The sequence below is a fragment of the Dryas octopetala genome, chromosome 2, assembly GCF_963921425.1.
Source record: "Dryas octopetala chromosome 2, drDryOcto1.1, whole genome shotgun sequence".
NCBI lineage: Eukaryota > Viridiplantae > Streptophyta > Magnoliopsida > Rosales > Rosaceae > Dryas > Dryas octopetala.
In genome coordinates, this window is record NC_141367.1 from 11,776,384 (window position 1) to 11,798,260 (window position 21,877).

A 21,877-nucleotide genomic window follows, 5' to 3' on the forward strand; every position below is an offset into this window, starting at 1 on the left:
TTCTCTTTACACACCCTCTCAACCCAAACATTACACACCCCCACAAACACACACCCCCACAAACACATCTACACTACACACCCCCCTTCCTCACCCCATCTCACCTCACACAACTAACCACCAGCACCCACCATTGCCGACACCCACCATTGCCGACACCCATCTCCGGCTTCATCACCACCGTCATCGCCGTCGTCAGCACCGTCGTCATCAAATTTCTGCCACTCCTATCCCCACCACAGCCACTAGAAGTGAGTTTCTCAAATAAATTAGTTGTAAATGTAAATCTAATACTTTTTTATCTAATTTGAATTAGTTAATCCATCTCAAATACCGTTTTCGTCTGTTTTACTAGATTTGTAGGGAGGATTTGGGGTTTTGGAGTGAGCATTTTCGGGGTTTGAGTTTTCTGATTTCGCAGCTCGTTCGGCACTGGTCTGCCGAACGAATTCATTTTATTCGGCAGCCAGCTACCGAACTAAATGAATTGGTTCGGCAGTACCCTACCGAACGAATGCAAAATGTCGGATTTCCATATTTTGGTTCGACAGGTGACTGCCGAACAATGAATATTAGTTCGGTGGTTACCTGCCGAACGAAATGAATTGGTTCGGCAGCACGCTACCGAACGAATGCAAAATTTCGAATTTCTCTATTTTGGTTCGACAGCCATCTGCCGAATGGTGGAACTGTGTTCGACAGTCAACTGCCGAACAGTTGCCACTTTGCTCGGCAGTTGACTGCCGAACCACCTGTGTTGAAATTTTTTTTTTTTTTTTAAGCTTTTAAAAAATCATATATTTGCTAAAACAATTTTCAATTTCTTGTTTGAAATTATAGGATGGACAGAAGAAGAATCAGACGTGGTGCATCTTCATCTAGAGGGGAAGTCCCCGATGTTGCCGATGATATGCAAAGAACACGACCCACAGCATCTGGGCGAAGAAGGCTAGTACAAGCACGAGCTAGTCGTGAGGCAGTTCCTGAACAAGCTGAGGTTTTGGTTGAGGATTACAATGAGGATAATCCCAACGAGCTTGCTGAGCCTTTCCCGGGAGGTCCCATTGACACGTCCCTGCTGAGGAGTTATGGAACTCACGTAGTTGCTGAAATTTGGAACAACGAGGTATGATCTTTAACAGTTGGTATTTTATTCTTGTGTAACTTGCAGTAATAATGAGTGAATTTCTTTGGTTATGTTTGAATTAGGAACGGGAGCCTTTGAGGTGCATGTCCAAAACCACCAAGCTTCGTGAGTGGAAGTTGTGGGCCAGAACAGATAATGACCGGTTGAAGGGATATGTCCTTAATTCTGGGTTGACATCACTGGTGCAGTGTTCTTATCGGACGGTTGACAAAGTGTTTGTGTCCGCTTTTGTTGAGAGGTGGCATCCGGAGACCAATACATTCCACCTGCCTTTTGGTGAGATGACCATCACACTAGATGATGTAGCCAACATTTTAGGCATTCCGGTTGGTGGTGCACCAGTGGCTACACTTGTCGAGGATAACATTACTTCTGAATATCTACTAACTGCATATTTAGGAGTTAGTGGGGATCAGGCATCAGAGTAGTTGATGGACTTTGGTGGTGAGTACGTACGATTAGAGTGGTTACGTACGTGCTTTAGTGATGTCACTGATGCCGACTCTGAGCATGAAATCCAATGTGCAGCCCGGGCGTACGTGCGGTTTTTCAGGGGGTTAGAGGTTCGAATGCGCACTCATACAGACCCATGTACAACTATTTAGCTGGTATGTGGGAGGCGTGGGGGAATCACGTGTTGTCTGAGGAGGCGCGCAGTATACCGGTGAGGCGGCCATCGGATACTGTGAGAGGGTACCTCGATTGGTTCACCTCTATATCACATCCAATCGTCCACAACCCTACTCGCAGAGGTGCATTTGACCCACACGCCACATCGGATATTGCATACTATCGGGTACGTAAATTTACACAATAAATTTTCTCATTTTCCGATTGCATCTGTTAATGTTCGCATATTTTGGCTTTTAGGAGCGCGAGGCTCGGATGCTACGGATTACCCAGCCGATTATTGACATGGGCGAAGAAGTTGCTATCACACGTCCTACTTACCTCTATCAGTTGGTTCAGAGTTTGCAACATATTTTACAGGGGACGCACTTGCAGGACACTATGACATACCAACGCGGTTCGAGACGGCGTCCCCGCCAATGATTATAACTTGATATTTTTGTAGTTTCTTTCTGTAACTAGATAAGGTTTTATTTATGTCAAATACTATGGTTAATTTATATAATTGAATCCACTTCATTTTTTATGTAAAATACTTAGGTTCATGCAAAACAAATATCCACATACTTATATATATTTAAATCCACATACTTATATATATTTAAATAATACAATAATCTCATCATAACTCAATGTAAATGCATCAAGTCCAAAACATAATCAATCACTATCAAGAGACACTGGTTCTTGTGTGGATGGATCACTATGGCACACAAATTCTTTGAATTGCTCAAGGCGATGTTGGTATCTAGTATACCACATTTTTGCGCTTTCGGTTGCATGCAAGGTCCACACAGTAGGAATAGGTGGCATGGGGTGATCCGGTACTAAGTGTACCTATAAAATAGCATTACATATGAGTTCAATAAATATGGAATAAATATCCACTAAGTGTACCTATAAAGATAATTTAAATATCCAATAAAACAAACCATGTAGTTCAATGTGTACCTGTACGAAATGATCGTCATTGACAAAACCGATACCAATCTCACGAATCTCGGATCCCTCTAGTATATCTGGGTGTACGCTAAATGGTAGGCATGTTAAGCATAACGACCTAGATACATGGGTCACCACTACACCATAGCATGTCGCGATAACATATCCCATCTCCGGCATGTCCATCCAATAATCCTTTGGTGCAATAAGAGGTTCTTCAAAATACTCAATCGAATGCTTTAGCTCAGCAACTCGAGATCGACCAAATATGGACTCATATAGGATGGACAATGACCGTAACGAGTGGAATAAATCTATACGCACTTTCCGCCACGCATCTTCACCCAACCCCAATGCCAAAGCTACGACTCTATACCCACAATGACCGTCAGATTTCACATCAGTGGCACCGGTAATGAATGGCCTAATGCTAGCTTTGAATTGCTGTGTATACCGGTGGGTCGGAACAGATGGCGTGAGTGATGTCTTATATGCCTGTAGAAAAATATAAATGAATCCGATTATGCAATGAGTATTAGTAAAATAAAGTAAGATCATCCAAATGAATTATATACCTTCAATTTTGATACTCTTGCCTTTGGCATCTTCTTTGGTGAATTGGTGCCAACTGTACATATTGTAGGTGATGGTGAGTGGCTACCTTGACCCGAAAGTGCATACTCGAAGGCAGATGGCAAACGGCGGGTAGAATTTTCGGCTTTACTAGGGCGCCCTTTAGTCTTTACCTTCGCACGTGGTTCTTTTAGCACCGTTATCTCTGGATTCATAAGCTCTTCTATTTTCAAACTCATCATCCTCTTAGTGTCCTCATTCTGTCCTTCCATCCATATTGCTAGTCTATCAAGTGTTGACTGAACCGGTGGATTTGACACTATCACTTGTGGTTCGTGAAGCATATCCAACTTTCTCCAACGGGGATGCACTGAATCAAGTGGAATACGCATCTTACGTCGCCTATACGACAAAATCTCATGTGCACATGGCAAACAGTGTGTATGGCGAATAGTGCAATCACACGGTAATGTTCCAGTCGGATTTGAATCGGCCCTACAAAAAGAAAAGAATTATATTAGTCAGTAAGCATCACATTAATGAAGTGTTCATGGTAGTAATTATAGTTGAGTTAGTATCCAAATTACCGGCCAATCTCACAAGCAATTATAGTCAATGCCGCCATAGATATATAACCAATCAAATCTTTCAATTCCGGCTGTCTCATTTTGACTTGGACAAACGTTCGACTCTTCTTAAATGATGCCTTGATGTGTGTATGCTGCAATACTAACAATGAGTGTATATGTGCCCAAGAGGTATCAAAGGGAAGCTGGCTAGAGCCAAGTTCTCTTTTTAGCTTCGCGTGTGCACTTTCCGCCCTATTAATAGAGTCAAGTTAGTTTATATACAACACAATATAATAATTAACAAGTAATGCCAAATATGTGAAAGTGTTTACCTATTGGAAGTTGTATTACCAAAATGCATACATGTGTCTGTCCATACAGCCACAAACTTCTCCTTGAAAGGTATCAACCAAGTGTCCTTCAAATAGTCAATAACTCCAGGAACCCAACCGAACTTAGATTCAATCTGCTGTAAGTCTCTTAAATACACATCTTCTGACGTTGAATTTACCAAGGAATACCATGAACTATAAAACTTATCCCAATCATCCTTGGTTCCAAACTTTTTCTTGCAATTTGCCATCACATTTTTGCTAATGTGCCACCTACACAATAAATGTCTAGCAGTAGGAAAAACTGCAGAGATTGCATTCATGAGTGCTAGATCTCGGTCTGTGACAATCACACCAGGAAGACAATCATCGCTGAGTAACGACCTCAATCTAGTCAAAGCCCAAATATAATTGTCTTCCTTCTCATAACTAATGTAAGCAAATGCAACTGAGAAAGTCATGTTTGTGGATGTGACCCCAACAATCTCAAAGAGTGGCAGACGGTACCTATTAGTCTTATACGTGCAATCCATGATCAATACATGTGGAAATGCACGTAAGAGATCAACACAACCAGGGTGGCTCCAAAACAAATCAGTCACAATATCATCACCACCAGAACATCTATGCCACTCAAAGTATTTGTGTTCAGATAACTTACTTAGCAAACACTGCATTTCAGTTTTTCCAGCCTTCTCTTTCACCCTATTGCGGTGTCTGACATTGTATATTGTTTTGATTGTTGTTGTATTCGAATAATCCCTTTCCTTCAAGATGGTCAGAATCTGCTTCGGTTTCACTAAACTCTTAGACATATCCACCAATAAAGAACTCTCTGTTTCAGATAATCTCCCCACAAATGAATGTCCTTCACCAGTAACTAAAACTCTATGGTTATGCACTCCACATACCACACTTAGCATCCATTCATCCTCATTACCAGTTTGCACACCCTTTAATGAGAAGGGGCATCCACATCTTTTTGTAGTAGAGTCCCTACCATCCTTAGGACGTTTTACTATACAACTATCAGCATCATACTTGGATGGCCTATGGTGACCACTTCGTTCGCAACCAAGGAACACTCTAGCTTTCTTCTTCCCCACCCCTGCTGTATTAGACCTCATAATGACAATGACTATGTTGTTCGTCCTTCCTTGTGCACGTGCCCAGCTAACCAATGCATCCCTCGAATGAAATATCTACACATATGTAATTTACATTATTCACATTTCAACTACATTTGCAACATGTATTTCCCAAATAACAAATTCATACCTCGTTTGTTGTGAATTCATTACTATAGTCACGTGAGTATTCGGTCAAAACCTTGGCCTCGACCTCGACCTCGACCTCGGCCCCAATATAGTCCTCAACCTTGCTGTTTCGAGTAGAAGCACCACCATATTGCTCATATTGTTCATCATCCTACACATAAAACATGAAAAAAATGTTAAAACAGTACGTTCGGTAGAAGGTTACCGAACGAAATGAATCTGTTCGGTATAAGCTTACCGAACGAAATCATACTGTTCGGTAGTAATCTGCCGAACCAATAACCTTCGTTCGACAGTTGACTACCGAACAATATCGATTTTTGTAAACAAAATACTTCATTCGACAGATGTCTTCCGAACATATGTAAAATGTTCGGTATGTGTCTGTCGAAATTTATAAGTTCATTCGGCAAACAGTCACCGAATGGATTTTTTAAATTTTTTTTGTAATTTTCATTCGGCAGTTAACCACCGAATATGTTAGTTGTGTTCGGTAGTCATCTGCCGAACAATGCAGAAAAGTTCGGTACTGGTTCGCCGAATGAACCGCGAACAGAAAATGAAAAAACACGAAAAAAAACCCAAAAAATTACGATCATACCTCGTCGGAAGGCGAATAAGGGACGAGTGAAGGCTCCATTCATGAAAACTAATATTTATTTCTACAATCTTATTGCGTATATGTGACCAAGAGAGAAAACTTAGGGTTTAATGGAGGAAAAATGAAGAGATGAGGTTATGAGAGGAGGGGGTGTGCAATGAGAGTTTTAGGATGATTTTGGCTGAGGTTTAAGAGTGTTGGGTGGGGTGTGTAGGAGTGTTGGGATGGGTGTGTAAGGAGAGTTTTTTTTTTTTTTTTCAAATAATAAAGGTTGTCCTTTTTGGTCATTTCCATTTGTGTCAATTAAGTAATTTCACAAATTAGGTTGTTAGGGGTGTGCAAAGAGAAAATTAAGGGTGTGCAAATAGCAGCACTCAAAATAAATACAGGGCCTAACTAGTCTCAAATTACCACTTCTTTTTTTTGGGGCCACTCATATTACCACTTAAAATACAGAAAATTCTACAGAAACTGAAAGATTGTTTTAAAGCGCTCATGCCCATTTTTTGAAATTATAACGCTCAACTGCATTTATAAATATGAGCGCTTCTTTGTTACATGTGGAATTGTAATTTCCACCGTTACACTGATTGTGCGGCTAAGATCAAATGGAGCTTTTAACACGACAGGAAAGTATAATTTGAGAGTGTTCAGACCTAGCTGTGGTTCTCTCTCCAATGTTTCATTCTTCATTGATTCACCAAAATTTGACTATAACCGCTCTGAATTATTGTACCCTTCAACTTCTCTCAACAATATTAGGGGTGGGCACGGTGCGGTTCGGCTCAGTTCACCTCGAGAAAATTTAGATACTTGAGAATTCAAAGTATAGCATCCATTTTAGCTTCACTTAGCATATGCATAAATTGACTTACCATGCTTACAGCATAAGCAAATACAGTGCTTCGACCTTGCCACTTCAATACCCCAAGAATACTTAAAGATTATCCAAGTCTTTTATCTCAAACTCCTTGTAGATCATTCATTGGCTAGTAACTACCTTGTCATCAACATAAACAATTAAGGCTTTAATTTAGCTCTATCACGCTTAATTAAATAACAAGTTATGATCATCGTGAGGTTGCTTAAATTTATAGCTTCTCATAGATTGAGTTTATACGGTGATTTCTTCAAGCCTTCAGCCCATAAAGGGGCTTCCATAACTTTCTTACTTTGCTAGCATCACTAATTGTAGTAAATCATGGGGAGGATCCATGAACACTTTTCATCCAAATCTCCATGAAAGAAGACATTTTGCATCAAACTATTGTAGAGGTCAATCTAGATTTAGAGCCATGGACAAGAAAACTACAATAGTATTAATCTCGACTACAGGTGCAAATACCTATTAATAATAGGTTCCATAGGTTTGCGTATAACCTTTAGCCACCAATCTATTCTTACATCTCACCATTGAACCATCAACCTAGTGCTTTACTATGAACATCCATTTGCAACGGTCCCACAGACATGTTTATTACCTCTTGCTAGTTTAACCAAATCCCAATTAGTAGAATTTCTTTGAAAAGCCTCAATCTCTTCAGTCGTAACATTTTTACATTTATGATTACAAAAGCCTCCTGTAATTTACTAGGTATGGACATGGAAGATATATTATTCGCAAAGGATTTACATAACTCAACTAAACAGTGAGAAGACACATAATTAAATATTGGATATTGAACGATATTTCTACAAGATAAATTAAACCCATATCAGGGGGTTGACCCTGATTAGAACGAACAGGATAACGTTGACTGAGGAGCCTAAATTTCATTATGTATATATCATGATGACCTTCTGGGACATCAAAGTTATACTCAAATGAAAGATTAGCATCATGAGAAGGAGAATGAGAGAGTGTAGGAATGACCTCATGAAGATATTCAGAAATATTCTAAGAAATTTCAGTAATTGTTTCGGTTTTTTCGGTCAATATTTTAGTTTTTTCTATTTGGATTCTTTAAGTAATAATTTTCAGTAATCGGTCTATTTACTAATTTTTTTTCAGTTTTACCAAAATCAAACCAATTATTTTTGGATTTTCAATTTTCAAATTGTGAAAGTCGGTTTACAAACCAAAAAATTTTGGTCGGTTCAGTAAAAACCAAACCAAAAGGTAGCCCTAATCGACTTGGTTGAGTGTTTATCTAAAGTACTAGATGAGCATTCATAAATCCTAGGGAAACCTATCTTCAATTGTACTCTCAATCAACTCCCTTGAAGTGAATATTAATAGCTCCCCCTGAAAAATAGGCATCCCTTTCACAGAATGTGACATCCATAGACATATATAATTTGTCATGGGAGGATGATAGCATCTAAGAAAAAACTAACACACCCTTTTTGAGTAGTAGAATAAGCAAAGATAACACATTGCAAGCCTTAACACACCCAAAGAATTTATTGGTGTAATGTTAAGAAGAGAAGGAAGAGAATGATAACGATACAAGGTCTTGAGAGGTGTTTGGAAATGGAGGACACTTGAGCCACTTTCAAGAGATTATGATTTTTACACTTGGCTATATTGTTGTAGTGAGGGGTAGAGACACAAGAAGTTTGATGAATGGATGCCCTATTTTTGAAAGTAGGAACCAATATGTTATATTTCGTCTCATTATCAAATCGAACCACTTGTACTTGAGCATTAACTTGAGTTGAGTACAAAGCAGACGAACAAAAATTTCCTCACATTATGTGAAATATCACAGCTTTCTTAAAAAAATGAAGGGACAAAGAACACCAACACCCACATCTTGTATATCAAAGTTTGATAATGGCAACGAACTTCTTCTGGGAGTTGGTCCTTGCCTTCTTCTTCTTGAGGTCACATTTTGATCACAAAGAAATCATACTTCTGCTCCCTAATAAGAAGAAGAATTGGATTCAACATATCTTTGGATTCAACATATAGATATTAGAGGAAAGATGGAGTTTCTTCTAAAGAATCTCTCAAATAATTTTATTAAAGAGATTCTTTGTGGGGCTCATTTCACATGGTATTTTAATAATTGAAATCGTCTACTTTTTCTATATTTATTAAATGAATTTTTATTTATATATTTTTTGTACATATGATTTTTGTATAGAGACACAAAAAAATAAATGATTCAAATTATTGAAATACAATATGTAGTTGACCTCACAAATAATTATTTTAAGAAATCCCTTCACGAAAAATGGGGCTGGACCACAAGAAGGGTATGGTTGTTAGACCACTTTATTTGTAATTTTTTTTCCCCCTTTGATAAAAGATCACCCTTCTTTCCCTTAAATCTTTTCCACCTTTTATCCTTAGCAAGGGAAGTGGAACAGCCTTATTGATCCGTTGGCCCTTACAAGATCATAATAATAATAATTGATTTTAGTTTATAATATGGTTAATTAAATACACAGCAACAAAAGCCCTTATAGCTCAGTGGTAGAGCGTCAGTCTTGTAAACTGAAGGTCCGTAGTTCGATCCTGCGTGAGGGCATTTATTCTTTTCCATATGATATTTTTAGAACGTTACCTGTTTTTTAGCTACTGCAATTTTGTGGTTTGAAAATGAATCATATTTTTATTTCTGAGCTGAAACATATCTTTGAGCAGCATTACCTCCTGCACTTCAACTCTGTAGTTCCAATCTTCTTCGTCCAATATCGTTCAATAAAATAAAAAAAAAACAATTAGGGTTTTTGATGGATAGTGATTTTCACACTTTTTTTTTTTATACATTTGCACTCATTTTTCTTATATTTTTTTCTTTATATATATATATATATATATCAAGGTTTATAGTGAAGCAAATGAGTGAAAATGTACAAAATTAAAGTGTGAAAATCGTCACCCTTTATAATTTATATACATGTATAAAGTAGGAGAAAAACTTGTATAACGGAGGTATACCCCTTTCTCCTTACACTCATAAGTAGTAGTCATGTGATTAGCTTGAGCCTTGAGAGAAGATCTTGTAAGAGTAAGAGGGTATATTCTCGTTACACACAAGTTTTTTTCATAAAGTAATTTTTTTACTTGAAGGGGGATCGAACTTGGGAGCATGCAAATTGGGCAATTCCACGGCCCTTCTAAAGGCCCCGTTTGGGATTGCGGTGGAGGACCCAAAAGCTGCTGTGGATGACAATTCTCAATCACCTACAGCAATTTTGGTGTTTTGTAAAAAAAATAAAAAACTTCTTTTCCCCACAATTCTCAACTCCCCACAACAAAAAAAGAAAGCAGATTTCTAGGTTCTTTTAAAAGCTGCAGTGATTCACTGCAACAATGAATATTTTATTTTATCCATAATACCCTCATTGATTTCTATGACTTTTATTTGTTTATTTTAAATTAAAAAATATGTCCATTGTTAGTTATATTTTATATTGTGATAATTAATTATGATATTTTATTTATAGGATTAAAATTATAATATACCTAAAAAAATAATAGACATACTTATTTAATAATGTTGTTCTTAGAAAAATTAATGCTAATAAAAATTTGTAGTCAAAAATTTCAAAAACAAGTAAAAAAACATATTATTTTTACCAAACAAATAAGTAAAATGCACTTTCAGCATCATGTCTATTTTAGTAATTATACACAGTCACAACATTTTTATATTAACATTTACCAAACACTTTGATACTGTTTTTTGCACTCACAACACTTTTGAAAACATAGTTTACCAAACATTAAACTGTTTTACTTTACAGCTGACTTTACTTCACAGTTGTTTTACTTCACAACTGTTTTTTCTCACAGCAATACCAAACTAGCCCTAACTGGGTTATCTAACAACTATAAAATAGTATTATAGATGCCAACTATTATGTCAAATTTTTTAGATCTTAATTGATGTAGAATTATTTTATTTGTTCATAATAGGACATGTTATAGATCTCATATATTTACGGCAAGTAAGAAATGACCATTTAATGTGTCATATTAGTTGGTAATTGAAATGTAGATGGAAATTTCAAAATTCTTATAATACCCTTCATTAAAGAAATATTAAAAAACAACTTAATACATTGAAGGGTAAAATAAAGAATAAAAAAATATTGATATATACCTTAAAAAAGAAGAAGATAAAAACAGTAATGAAAAGAGATGCAGTTCTCAAGTTTCAACCCACTACTTTTCAAGTTACAGTTGAATTTTTCCATTTTTTCACACAGAGGAAAGGTTTGAAAAGCAGTGAGTAACAGTTGTATTACAGTCTCCTCATTGGTATTTGAAAGGTCCGACTGATCTTTTTTAATTTTTTTATCTTTGATATTTCACAATCTCTTTTACTAGGTTTTGCTTTTTATTTTTATTTTTTTTAATTTGGTGGATTATAGTTGCTAGATTTTTAGTTGATGCTTTGATTGTTTTAGAGGCTTTCAGGTGAAGGCGAGAAAAAACCCTTTTAACAGAGAGAAGCTTCCCAAGTCCCAACTCAAGTGTGGTTTCCTAACTATTCTATCAATTGGTATTTAACTCAAATGTGGGTTTCGAATACGAATTTGGAATTTTTAGCACTACTCATAAAGATTTTTAAGTTAGTTTATTCATAGAATATTACGTGAGTTTTAAGTTAGTTTATTCATAGAGTATTACATGCTTGATAAAATCGATATGTAAATATATTTTCGTTGAATGGGAAGTATATTTAAAATGACTTTGAGGTTATGACATGCAAGAAAGATAATTCAACACACTGCATTATATGCTTCTACGGTTCTACCCTTTCCAGATGACCAACAAACAGCCAATCCACCAGCATCAACATACAGAAAATTGCCAATGTGTAAAATTTAACAGATGGTAAATAAGGAAATTAATAATATTTAAGAGTAATTGTCACACAATGAAAACGAAAATGAGTTGTAACCAAAAAAAAAAGAAAATGAGTTACATGGCATAGAAGAATGAAGTCTACTGAGATGCTGAAATTTAGTGTCAAAGGAGAATGTAATCCACCAAATTTTTAGAACTGAATAGACAAATTGGAACAGAAGAGAGTCACAAAATATGAAAGTGGTATGGGCAGTGGCACTAGGACTAGTCCAGAAAATTACCATTCATGTTTTTACATTCCAATATTTCATCCTCCAAGAAACTAATTGCAAACCTGTCAATATTTGATCTGACTTAATTCCTTCACTATGTTCTCCAGATGTAGCAGCTGCTTGGCCTGTTCAAAAATTGTGCTGCAAGAACAACTTCTCTTGAGGTGAAGCAGGTCCAATCTCTTCCTCCAAACTCCTCAAACCATCACCAACATTCCCACCATTGCCCAAATTTCTGGCTTCTGAGTTCTTCCCATCAGCATCGGCATCTGAGACCGAGGACTTCCTCCTTTGGGAAGAAGCAACACTTGGGAAAGTGATCCACGAAGGAGCTCTTAATTCGAACCTTTGATCCTCCGTTTCTGCCACATCCGTTTCGACTGACCTGCTTGAAGATCTTTGGGAGGACTTTTTGTGCAATCTACTACTTCCCAATACCACCTCAGTTGGCAAAATAGGTTGCTCATTACATGGGCTACCCATTAACAGTGCGAGAGCACGTTCTAGTGCTGTTGTCACTTTATCCATTGATGGCCTCTCCTTCCCTCTCATTCTTACACATTTACAGGCTACATTGGCAATTCTTTTCAGGGCTTCAAGGTCAGGTGGGGGTTTCAAAACTGGATCCAAAATTGCAGCTATGTCTCCATTCTTGATCAGAGGCACTGCCCATTCAACTATATTTCCCAATTCTTCATATTGCATATCAATGGCTTTTCTTCCACTAAGAATCTCCAATAGCAAAACACCAAAACTATAAACATCAGATTTGGTTGTAAGGTAGTGAAGTCTGTAGTACTCAGGATCAAGATAGCCGAGTGTTCCGGCTGGTAGCTCTGCCAATGGGGAGCCACTATCTGCTGGTCCCAATAGCGACAAACCAAAATCAGCCACTCGAGCATTGTGTTCCTCGTCAATGAGAATGTTTGAAGACTTAATGTCTCGATGAATCACAGGTGGGCAAGCGTAACCATGCAAGTATTCAATTCCCCGAGCTGCCTGGACCGCAATAGTGACCCTTCGAACCCAATCCAATTGCTCTTTCAAGGCATTGTTCTTTCCATGGAGGTGTTGATGCAATGATCCATGAGCCATGAACTCATAAACAAGAAGCCTCTCTCCACCTTCTTCACAATAGCCAAGCAGATTGAGTAAATGGGCATGGTTTAATCTTGAGAGCAAGTCTAGCTCTGTATGGAACTCTTTCGAATTCTTTTGCATATTCGGAGACATTATAGCCCTTTTGACAGCAACAACTGTCCCATCTTTCAAAACACCCCGAAAAACACAGGAGAAGCTTCCCTTTCCCACAAGAGACTCTTCTTCAAAGCCGGATGTGGCCTTTTCAAGCTCCTCATAAGTAAACATCTGAGCCCTTCTTATCTTCAGATCATCCAAGTCAGGACGAATCTTACCATTGTCTTTCTGGAAATGAGAACCACTGTGACTATTCCTTTTGGACTTTGAATCCTTTGCTGTGCACTGACAGTCTCTTAACTTGTACCGAACATATAAAACTGCAGTTAATGATACCACACTCACCAAGAACACAGCAAAGGAAATCTCCGCTATAATGACAGGCAATTGCATTGACCAAAACCTTTCATTCTTCTTGCTATTGGAATACGTAGATGAACAGTTTGAGAAGCAGTCGGCTGAGAAGCAAATAGAACAGTTATATTCACATTGTCTATCAGATTTCAAGGTACATTCAGTTTTTTGGTACATTTCAGCAGGGCAACCAGTGCTGCAGGGCATGCAAATGTGAGAGTGAGGAAATTTGCAAGAGGCACTCTCATGACTGAATTCATAGGAACCAGGTGCACAAGGAGTAGACTTGCAGAATCCAGGTGCAACAGGTAATGGAAGAGAAGTTGGAAATCCAAGACCCCAACAAACAGGTAAGAATGATTTGTCAGCAAGAATTCCACAAGTGAAGTAATTTCCAGCAGCAATCTCATAAACCTTGATACCATTAGGAGCTGGTGTACTTGGTTTCACAATAAAACCCCAACAAATCACCCCACGGTCAGAGCTCTTAATTCCACAAGCATGGAACTTCCCTCCCACGACGTAAAGCATTGGCTCATTTGGAGCCAAATCAACATTGCCTTGAACCGAATATGCTACTGAGATTTCATCTTCAATGTCCAAGCTTCTTCCCCAACAAAAGGTTCTAGAATTCACGCCCTCTAAAATCCCGCAAACATGATAACCACCAGCTGAAATCTTCCGAAACCTCATATCTTTGGGGATCAAGTGGATGACCCTGCTACTAGTCTCGTCCCCCCAGCAAAAGACAGTCCTATTTTGGGAAAACAATCCACAATTGAATTCTGAGCCTGCTGATATTGACTGCATCTGCCCATCAAACACATAGTTTTTAGTCATGTTATAGCCCCAACAATCAACAAAAGATGTGTTTCTGTGCCTTCCGGTTAAAGGTTTTCGCAATCCGCACAAATGGTAATCACCAGCACTGATTTCTAGATACTGAACTTCTTTAAGAATGGGTTGAGGGACACCCATTTGAATATAACCGCTGTTACCCCAACAATATGGCTGGTTAGAATCCATAAGAAGTCCACAAACAAAGCCATCACCAGCAGTTAGACCGACAAATGGAAAATGAATCGGAGTTCCATATGTTATTGCTGAGTTTGAACCATAGCAAGTCACAAGATGAGACCCATCTAACTTTAAACCACAGAAAACTGAACCTTTCTCCCCATAAGAAACTGCAATGGCTGACATGGAACCTAGTCCTGAAACTAAACACCATAAATCTGATAAAACTACAACAACCCAGATCAGGAAATCTCTTAACGAAATCCCCATTACACCAATCTAAGTATTCAAAGGTAATATCACACCACCAACTAAGGGCTGAGTACAAGTTTTCTGCTCCTGACTTTTCTTTTCCTTCTGAAATCAAATGAGAAAGTCTATCTGATATGCACAACAAAACAGACCAGCATATAATGCAGAACCTTAACGTCACTGTTCTCCCCTTTTCTTCATAATTGAATGAAGAAAAAGGCAGAAATGAAACTATATCGCCATGAATGAACAGAAAAAAGAAAAAGAAAAAATAGAGGAGAATATCTGAAAAATCCACACGTACCAGAAGCTATAGAGATCAGCCAAACCAAGCTTGAGTGCTTGACCCAAATAAGAAAACCCCCTCTTAAACAGAGCTTGTGCAGTGATTAAGACAACAACTTGAAGAATCTCACACCTACTTCAGCTCTGATGTTCAGCACCCATGTGAGAGAACCTCATGTTTCTCTCCTCTTTCTGCTGAAAAAAGAACCTTAGCACTAAAATGGTTCGATGATTTCTGCAACTCCGAGTCAAGAAATGCAAACTCGATCACCAGAATGGGAAAATTCTGTTACATCTCTGCTTTCCATGAAATTTTGCTTTGAACGAAAGTTGGTTACTTGGTTGTGATGAATTGCTTGAAAGGAAATTAAAGAAAGATGGACTGTTGCATATGGTTGCAGGGTATTGCTGTTGCAGGTAAGAAGTGAGAGAGAGAGAGAGAGAAAGAGAGAGAAAGCATTTAATGCCATAAAACTGCAGCTTCTGATATGGCCTGAGTATAGGTGAGGACATTAAATGAGAAGTTAATGCGAATTCATCTTTTCATGCCTGTATTAGAGCACACTTGGCTACCGTTCTGAAAAAGTATAGTCTCCTGAAGAATGAATGCATCCAATTTTTGCTCCCTAAATCCCTTTTTTCCCATTCAGCTCTAAATGTAAACACTTCCTGGTGTCTTATTATGGTTTTCAATGTTTTTCCCATGCATGACGTTTTTTATATTTGTAACTTATCATACATTTCTTTGGTAATTTTTGCACGAATATTTGTAACAAAATTCACATTTGTTTAACTTACAAATTGGTGTACAACAGTACATGTCATGACTTATTTGGTAGTGTTGCATCAATTAATAATAATTAGCAGTGCTATAGTTCTTTTTTCTTTAAGTACTTGACAAGAATTGAATCTAAGACCAACCCGACCTTACTTATCCTTATCATTTGAGCTAAGGCTGAACAGTAGTAATTTGATAGTTATATATTATTATTAGGTTCAATACACTATGTTCTCAAAACTTTTATCGGTTTCTTTTTTTGATTTATAAATTTTGATTCAAATGCTTTGTAAGAACCAGATGAAATCCTTTTCTTTAGAAACCTGATGTAACAAGGACAATTTCGTCCATGCAGATGTTCAACTTTTATGTTCAAGGTTTATATATATATATATATATATATAAATGATCACTCGCTCACCATAAAGCGAGGAATTCCCCGCTCACCTAACCACCCACTCACCACAGAGCGGGGAATTCTATGATCGGGACCGTCTATTTTTTAGGTTCATCCTTAAGGGTCGTTCCTGTAAAAAATCAACCAAATTGATAATTGTTTGGTCCTTCAAACTTTATAAATGAATACCATTCGTCAGATAAGATTAAAATGATGTTGACAGTAATATATTGACTAAATAGTTTCCGATTTAGCTGATTTTTTGCAAGGGTGATCTTTGAATGATGCCCTAAAATATGGATGGTTCTGATCATTGAAATTCGTTGCTGGGTGGTTAGGTGAGCAGAGAATTCTCCGCTCTATGGTGAGCGAGTGATCATTACTGTATATATATATATAGAGAGAGAGAGAGAGAGAGAGAGAGAGAGAGAGAGAGAGAGAGCCCTTCGGTTTTAAATATAATCAAGGAATAAAATTTCGGGTTTCGAGGAAATTTCGATGTAAATTTCGAAGATTTTTAAATTTCGACAGAAATTAAACGGAAACGATGGAAATTATTATCAAAATACGGAAATTTTGAATGAAACTTTACTATATGTTTATTTAACATATTATCTACTACATTGATAAAAAAACATTGAAGAAATCAAATTATATAATAAGTTTCATGTGATATAAGATGAATATAATGCGCGCTGAAGGTAAATACTGTGAAATAAAATTAATATATTTTTTATACTCTATAATATATACACTAAATTCTATATACTTTATAATCTATACTCTATATTATTTAAGATATCGTATAAGATATTAGGGTTTAGACCCTTTATGATATTTTTAATTATTTTTTATATAAAAAGGTATTAGAGTTTATTGGTTTAGAGTTTAAAAACAATTAAACGAAACCCCAAAACGGCCAAACGAAATCTCAAATCATTTTTTTTTTCAATTGCCCAAAAACCTCAAACTAGGATATGGTATATGATATTAGGATTTAGCCTCTTTAGAGTATTTTAAATTATTTTTTATATAAAAATATATTAGAGTTTACAAATTTATGGTTTAAAAACAACTAAATGAAACTCCAAAAAGGCCAAATGAAAACCCAAACTATTTTTTTTTCTTTACAATTGCCCAAAAGCCCCAAACCCCAATCAACCCTAGACCTTTTAATTTTTTTTCTCTTTCTTACTTTTTTTTCTTTTTTTTCTTTTTTTCTTCTTCTTTTTCTTTTTTTCCTTTTCTTTTTTTCCTTTTCTTTTTTTCCTTTCTTTTTTTTTTCTTCTTTTTCTTTCCTTCCTTCCCTTTCCTTTCCTTTCCCCCCGAGCTCCAACAAAACCTTCCACTGTTTTTTCTTTTCTCTCTCTCTCTCTCTCTCTCTCTCTCTCTCTCTCTCTCTCTCTCTCTCTCTCTCTCTCTCCCCAATCCATCACCAACCCACCTCACCCTCACCACCTTCTCCCCCCTGCCACGCCTCCCCTGCCGCGCCCCCTACCGCGCCCCCTCGATCTCCCTCCTGCCGCGCCCCCCAGCCACCCCCTGCCGCCGCCCCTCCTCTTTCTCCCCCGATCTCCCCCTGCCACGGCCCGCTCATCTTCTCCCTCGATCTCCCCCCTGCCGCGCCCCCTCCACCGCCCCATTTTTCTCCCAAAACCCTCTTTTTCTCTCCAACCCAGCCTCCTCTCCAAAAACCCAAAATTTCAAAACCAGATCACCGGCGAAATTTCGGCGAAATTCTAACAAAACTTGGTTTCGATTTCGACCCCTCCCAAAATCGAAAATTTCGGGGAAATTTCGTCGAAATTTTCGAAATTTAAACCCTTGAATATAATGAGATATGGTTTGTAAGACTTACTATGCATTGTAAATTGATGATTAAAACCATCTATTTTTTAAGTCTCTATATAAGGATCATCTTTGCAAAAAATTAGATAAGTCGGAAATCATATAACCATTTTTTTTTTTTTTGGTTACAAAGGGAGGCCTAGAGGGGGGAGGGGGGATCGAAACCCGGTGAGGAGGGGGGCAGCACAACTGCTTGGCCAACTGGCCTACCCAAGTCCTCAAATCATTTAACCATTTGATTAAAGAGTCATCAAAGTGTTTACTGAATCATTATGTTCGTCTATTTATTAAATGACAATTAGATGTCTTATTGGTTTTCGATTTATCTAAATTTTTGCAAAGATGATCCTTGTATATAGAATTAGAAAATAGATGGCTTCAATTATCGAATTACAATGCGGAGTGGGTCTCATAAGTCATACATCAACGAAATGGGCCTCTATATATATATATATATATATATATATATAACTAAATGTATTCCGATTTTGTAGATTTTTTACAAAGATGATATTAATTTGAAGTGAGGCCTAAAAAATGAATGGTTCAAAATATGATATTACATCGTGTGTTGGGCCCAAAAGGTAATTAACTTCGTATTAACCTGCTAACTAATTTGCTTTAGAGCATATATATATATACAAAATTCTCTCTGTAGGACGTTGTTCTTTAACTAAAGAACGAACATATATAGGTCTCTTTATGATTTGTTTTCTTTCTATTTTTAGGCCATTTTTTACAGGGGTTTAACATTTTAGGATATAGGGTTCTATATTTTAGAGTACAAAATTATCATTCCTTGGTTATATTTTAGGTTTTTAACTTTCAAGTTTTAGGCAGTAGCTCAAAACTCCCGAAACTCGAGAGTTCAAACCTAAAATCAAATTGAGGAACAAGAGCTCAAAACAATGATAATTAAAACCAAGGAATGGGTCTTAATTGACGATTTAAACCCTAATTAAAGTATCAAACCCTCCTAAGAATAAGATTAAAAGGTAAAAAAAAGGGCATAAAATATATGCATCCATTCTTTAGTTAAGAACGAATATTTTGCAGAGAAAAAGACTGTATATATATACATGGATAGGTGTTTGGTGATGTTTTTACTATCTTTATATACTCTTGGTCATATCCTATATATACATTAAGTCATTGGGTTTCCTATTTTTGAATTATCGAGTTTGTATAAACAGTTTATTCGAAATTACTATAAACAATAATAGTTTCAGGGTTTGATTTATTTATAAATAAATTATATATATATTTTCTGCTGTAAACTAAAATACTCTGATCTAACCCATTTTACTAAATTAAAAGGCTTAATTTATTTTGGGAATATTTGAGATTATAACACTAGGGGATTGGTTGTTATAGTCTCAGGTATTTTCAAGATTGGTGCCTCTATTACGTACCCAGGTTTTAGTGTGTGACAAAAGGTCTACTTAAGTTTTTAAAAACGTTAAGAAACACACAATGTAAATGTTAAGAGCTAACAGTGCTCCCCTTTGTGTACGTTCAAGACCGAGCGCTCAACAGTTTTTTTTTTTTTTTTTTTCTTCTATCGAGACAATTGAAAATGTTGAACATTTTCAACCCTTGTAATTGTTCAATAGTAACATAAAAACTTATTGTAACTGTAATTCAAATGAGTATACTTTTGTGCTTTGTGTTGTTTTAATCATTTTTCACATGTATAAATAACCAAAACACATAACATATTTGTGTAATTTTTATTTTTATACAATTTTAGGGTTGAGCCTATTGAACTGTTTCACTAGGTTGCAGTGAAACAATTCAATAGTTTCATAAAATAAAATAAAAACGTGGAGCATCAAGCGCTTGGCTCATTAAAATGGGTCGGCTTAGTATAAAGTTCTGCATATGGGCAGTTTTGTCCTTGGAGGCCATGGTTATGTTTTAAGGAAAAAAAAAACAACCCTAGCTACTAATTAAGGTTCTATTCATCCTTTGGGAAAAGAAAAAAGAAAACCAAAAATCTCTCATGAGAAATATCAAATATCCAATTTTTAGAAACAAGTACTAAAAATTAAATTACTAGATAAAATGATAACACCTAATATCAAATGATGTAACGGTACTTATTCTTTTTATAGATAAACACATATTATATAATGAATAAATTTATAGGTCCATTGATTTTAGGTACCAAATTACAATATTTTTTCATTTTAACTACCAAAACGTTTATGTCATTTCACTTTAGATACTAAATTTCAGTTTAGCTACCAACTTTAAAACACTTGGTTATACCGAGCTGTGACTGTCTAACAGTCATAACTTTTTTATTAATTTTTTGTTTTTTCAATATTTGTAAGGCTTAAAACTTTAATGTTTAATCTCTGAGTTATAGGACTTCATCCTCTAAACCTAAATACAAAACATTAAACCCTTATAAATTTTGAATTTTTATGAATTTGAAACAGTCACAACTGTGACTGTTCGACAGTCATAACTGTATAACAAACCAAATTATGTCCTAATCCAAAATGTCTTGTTCTAGGTTAGTACCTAAATTAAAAAAAAATTAGTGTCTAGCTGCTTTGTAGAAAAACTATTGATATTTGGTATTTAATCCTAATTTTCTATAAATTTATTGACTCAAGCATTATTATTTTTTAAAATTATCATTACAAGACAAAATATAATTTATTAACAAAATTTAAAGTTTTAGTGACATCAATAGGCTTTTTTTGCACATTACCCACTTAGAAATTGAGATCGATTCCACTTTACCACTTAAAAAAGAAAAATTGCATCACGTTCCCACCTTAATTTTTTAATTCTTGCAATGTGCAACCTCCATCCAATTTGGTCAAGATTTTCATCCAAAATTAAGGTGTTTTGGTCTTTTCATGTCAATTTCTTCCACTGTCGGCAGCTACCCATCGTCGGCAGTCCCTTGTGCTAACTACCCAATTCCCCCTCCCCTCCTTTCCTTTTGACCAACCCCCCTCCTTCCGACAAGCCCCCCTTCATTTTTTTTTCTCTCTTTCTCTTTCTTTCCTTCTCTCTCTCTCTCTCTCTCTCTCTATGAAACCCAGCTGAAGACCTTGCCGACCTCTAGATTGTAGACCAGCAACCTCTGATTTGGAGGTCGACAAGGTCGTTGGCCTCCCTTTGTGCTCCAGTGGCTGGGTTGCATAGAGAGAGGGGGGGGGAGAGAGAGAGAGAGAGAGTGAGGAGGGGAAAAGTGGGTGGTCAGAGAGAAAGACCGTCGGAGGTGGGGTAGCTATCGACGGTGGATGGAGTTGTTGTTTTTGTGTTGTGATTTTTCTTTTTCTTTGCCTTTTTGAAAAAAAAAAAATCAGATATATGGGTAGAATTGGAAGTTTTAGGGTATGGAGAGCATAATTTAGGGTATGAATAAAAGCACTCATAAACTAAGTCCTAAACAAATCTCATGGAGACTCAAAAAGACTAAAATATCTCTTAAAAAATAGGTCGCATGCTATTTTTGGACGAAAATCTTGATGGAATTGGACAGAGGTTGCATTGCAAAAAAAAATTGAAAATTAAAGTGGGAAATTAGTGCCAAATTTTTCTCTTTTAGGTGGTAAAGTATAATCGAACCCAAAGTCGGAGTTGATAAAGTGTTAAAATACCAAATTAATATGGCAT

At 36.6% G+C, this 21,877-nt stretch overlaps 2 protein-coding genes and 1 non-coding gene across 3 annotated transcripts; 1 reads left to right on the forward strand and 2 right to left on the reverse strand.

The window, feature by feature from the left end:
• Positions 1-2,437: 2,437 nt before the first annotated feature.
• LOC147293113 (uncharacterized) lies at positions 2,438-6,110 on the reverse strand. The gene is made up of 6 exons (XM_086231005.1): positions 6,072-6,110; positions 5,472-5,621; positions 4,194-5,395; positions 3,295-3,787; positions 2,729-3,214; positions 2,438-2,614 (listed from the first exon to the last, which is right to left on the reverse strand). Exons 1-6 carry the CDS (start codon positions 6,108-6,110, stop codon positions 2,438-2,440), a joined length of 2,547 nt encoding a protein of 848 aa, XP_086087131.1.
• A 3,365-nt stretch (positions 6,111-9,475) lies between these two features.
• On the forward strand, positions 9,476-9,547 carry TRNAT-UGU (transfer RNA threonine (anticodon UGU)). Its single transcript has one exon. It is a non-coding gene; the product is annotated as a tRNA-Thr (tRNA).
• A 2,374-nt stretch (positions 9,548-11,921) lies between these two features.
• On the reverse strand, positions 11,922-15,542 carry CR4 (crinkly4). The gene is made up of 2 exons (XM_086232151.1): positions 15,235-15,542; positions 11,922-15,035 (listed from the first exon to the last, which is right to left on the reverse strand). The coding sequence occupies exon 2, from the start codon at positions 14,946-14,948 to the stop codon at positions 12,240-12,242; it is 2,709 nt and encodes a 902-aa protein (XP_086088277.1). The 5' UTR covers positions 14,949-15,035; positions 15,235-15,542; the 3' UTR covers positions 11,922-12,239.
• Between the last annotated feature and the right edge of the window lie 6,335 nt (positions 15,543-21,877).

Bases quoted from the DNA above. Each gene is read 5' to 3' on its own strand.
- CR4 (XM_086232151.1), bottom strand. From the start codon at position 14,948: ATGGGGATTTCGTTAAGAGATTTCCTGATCTGGGTTGTTGTAGTTTTA.
- LOC147293113 (XM_086231005.1), bottom strand. From the start codon at position 6,110: ATGGAGCCTTCACTCGTCCCTTATTCGCCTTCCGACGAG. The intron at 5,622-6,071 runs GTATGATCGTAA...TTTTATGTGTAG, and splicing joins CTTATTCGCCTTCCGACGAG to GATGATGAACAATATGAGCA. The intron at 3,788-4,193 runs GTAAACACTTTC...TTCTTTTTGTAG, and splicing joins GGTAATACAACTTCCAATAG to GGCCGATTCAAATCCGACTG.